The following is a 6,471-nucleotide window of genomic DNA, read 5'->3' as shown; positions in this document are numbered from 1 at the left end:
CATATCAGAGCTGAATGTGCATCTTAATCATCTTTATACTCACTGTAATTTAAATTATTTATTATGAATGGTAAAAGGACTATGAGGAATGTCACATGACTAAATGAATTAAGGATATAATTAACTCTAGCTGAATTGTACATACTTGCTGCTATAACAGTAAAATGAGTAAAGAGTTTAGTGTATGTGCACCACAATATTACAATTCTTTAATCTAGTAAACACAGGATAACAAATAATAAACAATAACGAATACATTTGTGACACTACAGTGTTACAAAAAAATAAAATAAAAGCAAAACACAACATAAAACATTAGTGGGTATTTTTATCTTTTTGCAGAGAGCTAAATGACAATTCAGACACAAATAAATACACTACAAAAAGATAATACAAAAATTATACATCATAATTTGTAAATATTTGTCCACTGCTGATGGCTGTTGCACAGTTTAAAAGCCTCTGGCACATCTCACAAAACAGATCAGTGTATATCCGAAAACCTACTGACAAGTGAGGTGGTAGGAGATCTTCAGGAGATTTTGATTTCGTGGACAATCCACTCCCAAGTGTTCAAACACAGTGACTGGATATCTTGCTTTTTATGGTAAATTTGAACACTTTTGCATTATTGTCTGACCATAACAGCTCCAAGTGTTTGATCAAGCATAGGACTACAATGAACACCATTAAGTCTTCAAAATTACCAAATTTAAACGTAGTCCATGATCCTGTGGTAATGCCAGTCCACCTCTAAGGAACTTTTTTGTGACTCTGTAGATCCACTACAGACAAAGTTCAAAATCCAGTGTATACAAATGGATATCTTCAGCTGGTGTCTGTGTCTAATACAGACTGTGGATTGTAGCTGCAATGGTAGCAGGAGGACCTTGAGGGGTCCATGTAAATAACAGAGCTTGTGAGACTCTTGCAGTCCTGTTTGAATCTTGGTTGTCTCTGCCAATGGCACCATAGAAGTTTCACCTGTTCTCTGAATAAGCTGGTTGTCAACGTGTAAAGGATGGGATTCAAGGCACTGTTGATTGGGAGGATGAAGATCACCACCCACGATGTGATGGTTCCTGTGGGAGAAGATAAGAGGGGACATTTCTCTTAGTAAAATACATAGTTTTCTTTCATGTAAATTGGATAAGATCCAGAAGATCTACTCAAAGTGAACATAGCACTCATAAACACAGCCAGTCAAAATATATATTGACAGCAAAAAAGTAATTGATATTTACTTGTATAATAATATCATTTAAATATATTATACAACAATTGCAACACTAACCTCCACGACACATTATTATGCATTCTAACCTGGTATCTCCACTTCCAGCAGAGAGAGGATTTTGACCAGGAATATGGGAATCCAGCAGAGGGCATCAGAGAACACGATGAAGAAAAAGCGGTGGGCCATGGCCACATCCTTGTGCAGCCCTCCACGCAGCTCTGTGGCATTGATGCTGGTCTTGTAGATGGAGTAAAACATGCTGGAGTAGGAGACGACAATGATGAGGAAGGCCATCAGGTTAAGTCCTACACAAGCATAAACACAAAACTCTAATTGAACCACAGCATAAAGTGCAATGTAAACAGGGCCAAGGCCTTCTCGGTACTGAGAATGGGTGACTCCTTAACTGTGATGACCATTCTACTTAATGTGCAGGAAAATAACTTTCATCAGTGCAATGTGGTTGCTGCCATGAATGAGTGATATCAGCAGCAAGTTGCCAAACAAACAAGAAAGATATTTTTATAGGACTGTAATGGTTTTGTCCACTTATATGTTAGTCAATGTTTCATGTGCCAAAAATTTCGACAGATTTTGTTTTTGGATTACCATACCCCACTCTCTGTCTGACACCTAGACTTTAACATGCTGTTTTTGCAGAACATACCTTTTAGACTTTCATGTAAATTACCTTTGTTATGACTGGCTAACCTCAATGCATGTGAAATGAGTACTGTAATAATGTTTACTTAATAGCTTGTGGATTTGCAAAGCCGTCTTTTTCTGGTGTTACGGAATAATAGTATCTCATACTTTCTCTTATACCGTGACTGGGAAGGCTTAAAAGTTGCTGAATAGAGAATAGGTATTGGTGTGTAAATGTTTCCGGTGTTGTGACGAAATCTGACTCCCCACCCGATTCATACTCCCTGTTACCTGATTGGTCCCTATCCCTAAAGCTTACCCCTATCCCTATCCCTAACCATAGTATTGGTCCTTATCCCTAAAGCTTACCCCTATATCTATCCCTAACCATAGTATTGGTCCCTATCCCTAAAGGCCACCCTTACACGTAGCCCTAAACCTAACCATACTAGGGAGTCAAAAATCGGCATGACACCAGTCATTCTCATGGTTGTGACATCAACATCCATGAAGATTTCTGAACGAACCATTGTGTCCCTTTGTTTTTGTAGTAAACGCCAAACATCTCTTCACAGTGCCCCCGGTGTAGTCCAATATCCAAGTGAAAGGCTCTAATGAGCCGGTACTTTTGAATCTACAGTGTGCAACATACAGCGCTACTAGTGCGGTCAGATTCCCGAACAAATTATTCTTATGACCCGGTTGTTTTGAATCTACAGCGCTACTAGTGTAGTGTGCGGTTCCCGAATAAATGACTCTTATGAGCTGGTTATTTTTAGAGAATCAAACACACGTTATTCAGTGAAGTTCTCGAACGAAATGAACCAAGAACTGTTAGTGTGTTATGTAACGTTATACTTAAAGGTGCACTCAGTCATTTTTTCCTCCTTGAGAAAGTTTAACTCCTAAAGACATGAATTGTAATTTTGCAATATATATAGGAAATCATGACCACTCACATTAAAATGAAGACTCCAGCCAAATCAGTAACATTATCAGAGCTGTTTTATTCTACATGGAGATGGTCCGCACATGGGGGCAGCCATGTTAGAATCACATGACCAGCCGAATACTCACTTAATCTCATTAACCCTCCTGTTATTTGACACTTTCAATTACTGATTAAAATAGTCATGGCTGACTGTGAATTCTAAATTTCCACAGTGGCATCTGAAAATGAAAACTACTGATTTTAAACGATGCTGCATCAAAGCCACTAGGCGTCAGTGTAACTCCAAGATGACACAAAGACAAAAGTTACTGAGTGCCCCTTTAAGTATAACATTTAAAAAGGTTACAGCTTAGATTCAATTTAATGGTCTTTTTGGACTTGGGAGGGAGTTATGAGCTCTAAAAGTTTGACTATCTCTATTCTCTACACTGTGCATGGAACCCTTTTTTTTTTTTTTTAAAAGTGAGGAAAATCTGTGATATGAACATGAGCGGCGCTAAGGGTGGGCTACCAGGGCTTAAGCCACAAATGTAACAATATATTTTAATATTAAGTAATATATTAAAGATACCTGTCTTTCTACAGTATTGATTACACCAAATACAGACTCAATTCAGTACACAGGTGCTGTGTTGTTGGCAGCTACTTTCCAGCACATGTTCGTGCATGCAAGAAGAGCACTCACAACACGCGATTGCAGTTATGTGTCTGGTCAACATTCTAGTCTTGGTGAGAGTCTGTGTTGAATTGGTCCATCCATATACAGTAAGTACCAAATATTTAGATATATATATATAGGCCTAACCTTAAAACAAAGAGTAATATACACTCACTGAGCACTTTATTAGGAACACTATGGTCCCAATAAAGTGCCCAACGTGGTCTTCTGCTGTTGTAGCCCATTCGCCTCAAGGTTCTACATGCTTTGCATTCTGAGATGCTATTCTGCTCACTACAATTGTACAGAGCAGTTATCTGAGTTACCGTAGCCTTTCTGTCAGCTCGAACCAGTCTGACCATTCTCTGTTGACCTCTCTCATCAACAAGGCATTTCTGTCCGCAGAACTGCCGCTCGCTGGATGTTTTTTGTTTTTGGCACCATTCTGGGTAAACTCTAGAGCAGTGGTTCTCAACCAGGGGGCCGGGACCCACTAGGGGGCCTTAGCACACTACCAAGGGGGCCTCAAGATGATTTAAAATTAATTAAAAATAAGAAATATTACAATAATCCAACTTAATTAAAATGCTAAACTTTAAATTAAGATAAATGACTTCAAATTATAAACAAATTCTTCTGAAACTTTACGGAAAAAAAAAATTTGGAAAATTATCCATGATTAATTATTTTAATCAGACACGTCTAGTTTCGGGGGAGGGGGCCTTCAAATATTGTCTTGAACAGTCAGGGGCCTTGGAGTCAAAAAGGTTGAGAACCACTGCTCTAGAGACTGTTGTGCGTGAAAATCCCAGGAGATCAGCTGTTACAGAAATACTCTAACCAGCCTGCCTGGCACCAATAATCATGCCATGGTCGAAATCACTGAGATCACATTTTTTCCCTATTCTGATGGTTGATGTGAACATGAATTGACCCGTATCTGCATGATTTTATGCAATGCAATGCTGCCACAGGATTGGCTACATGAATAAGTAGGTGTACAGGTGTTCCTAATAAAGTGCTAATTGAGTGTATACAGATGTGCTCAAGGAATTTACGAACTTTAAGTCACAAGCTAGGACATTTGCGTTTTTTGCAAAACTCTTTTAACAAGACACAATACCATGAAACTGACAAACTTTGGAAAATCTAGCAACTAATTTTTCCTCATAATTACCTACTTTAGCCTATTTACAGCATGCCATCTTCTAAACTATCTTAAAGCATCCATACACAATGTGCATCAAACTACGGAAAGCCGAAAGGGCCAATATTGTATGTGTTTTTTTTAAAGTACATTCAAGTTTTTTAAGCACGTAGTTTTCTGACCTTCAAGAGTATCTGAAGCTGAGACAAAATTTAGTAGAACCTTTTAGTTTAAGTTCCAGTATTATTTAAAGATTTACTTTATAAATGACATCTCACAGAAATAACATTTAAACGTATGTTATAAAGTGCTTTATTTTACAATATTTCTTCAAAGGATGGCCTCATATGTATCCACAGAGGTCTGGGCTAAGCCCAGAATATCCACTGACCCTAGAACCACCCCTGGATATGACCTCTTTAACATTTATTAACTACATCAAATGTTTTTACCATTGGTAAAACAAACTCACCAAGAAAAATTCCAGTTGAATATCCTTTCGCAATGGGCTTTTCCAGGCGCTCTGAGTGAAGAGGGAAACACACGCCGTTGTGTCCGTAGTAATTGCCAAACATATCCTCATTGAATAGTGGCACAGCAGCTATACAGATTCCCAGGAGCCATATAGAGGTCAGGACAGCAAAAGTTTGACCCTTGCTTGGTCGTAAGTGACTGAATGGAAAAACAATGACCAGGAATTTCTCCATGGTCAAGTAGGTGAGCAACATGACGGAAACTTCGGAGGACAGCATAGCCATGAAGCCAATGGTACGACACTCTAGGCTCTCCATCCACAGCTGTGCATTCTTGTTATATTCACCCCGGAACTTCACATCAAAGACCCCCACAAAAAAAAGATAGACCCCCATCAGGCAATCTGCACCTGGGAACAAATGGAGCATTATTGTTAATGACTCCTCTTTGATTAATACACATTGGATGACAGAAGCTGAACTCATTAATGAATAAAAAGCTTGCTAAATGCCCTGATTTACAATTTGGTACTAAGCCAAAAAGCTAGAAGTTTTTTTGAGTAGATTTGTGAAAATGCTTCTATTTTGCCTTTACACATTTTATTATCAGCACCCCCACTATTTTCAGAAGCACCCTCAGCAATTTTTATCTGGAACCAGGCCTGATCATAACATTTAAAAAATTCTAACCCCAGATCGCCACTTATTATAACACACACAAACGAAATGGAAACTCCTGCTCAAGAACTGTAGATTTTTCTTCTGCATTAGACACTTACTTAATGAAAACTATTTCAAAAAGTGGTAGGGACAAAATTGGCTAAGGCAAAAAGTGTTAGGGACATGTCACACCCATATAATATGCCTAACACCAACAGATTGCTTCAAATGTTTATATTGTTAGTGAATAAAGTATTCATTCAAAGTATTCAAGTCAAAATATTCATTTGATGGAAGTGGTCCTGACTGAACCAATGATTTTTGTCCTCTAAACCCTATCCCAAACCGTAACCATGATTTTAATAGGAAAATAACTTTTGTGTAGCATGTTAGAAAGGAAACACTGGGTTTGGAACAAGATGAGGAAAGCATGTTACAGGGTATTGACATACATCAGTCATTTGTATTGCATAAATAAATATAGAAAGAGTAACCAAATTTGTTCAGACGATTCATTTCCTAAAATAAAGTGTTGGGTAGGAGGCTAGCTAAAATTTTATGCCTTTATTGTATCGATTTTAAATTCTTTTTGTTGATTAGTTGGTCTTTATGGGAATAAAAGTCATACTGTACCTTTTTGTACAAGCCAAGTTGTATGGTATCTTATGATTTAGCCATACCATACAAATCATTATGAGT

The 6,471-nt window shown here is 37.9% G+C and overlaps 1 protein-coding gene across 3 annotated transcripts in view; it reads right to left on the bottom strand.

Moving 5' to 3' along the window:
- The window catches only part of LOC127422035 (relaxin receptor 2-like), a 35,160-nt gene continuing 28,689 nt past the window's right edge, over window positions 1-6,471 (bottom strand). Inside the window, exons 16-18 of one of the 3 annotated variants that reach the window (XM_051665363.1) lie at window positions 5,112-5,522; window positions 1,324-1,542; window positions 1-1,082 (exon numbers count right to left, since the gene is read on the bottom strand). In XM_051665363.1, the coding sequence (XP_051521323.1) occupies window positions 829-1,082; window positions 1,324-1,542; window positions 5,112-5,522 (884 nt within the window). In that variant the 3' untranslated portion in view covers window positions 1-828. The remainder of the gene's footprint in view (window positions 1,083-1,323; window positions 1,543-5,111; window positions 5,523-6,471) is intronic. The other 2 variants (XM_051665364.1, XM_051665365.1) reach the window with 2 other exon arrangements.

The sequence above is a fragment of the Myxocyprinus asiaticus genome, chromosome 31 (assembly GCF_019703515.2).
Source record: "Myxocyprinus asiaticus isolate MX2 ecotype Aquarium Trade chromosome 31, UBuf_Myxa_2, whole genome shotgun sequence".
Lineage (NCBI taxonomy): Eukaryota > Metazoa > Chordata > Actinopteri > Cypriniformes > Catostomidae > Myxocyprinus > Myxocyprinus asiaticus.
The sequence above is the reverse complement of the archived record's forward strand: the minus strand, read 5'-3'. Positions and strand labels throughout refer to the sequence as shown.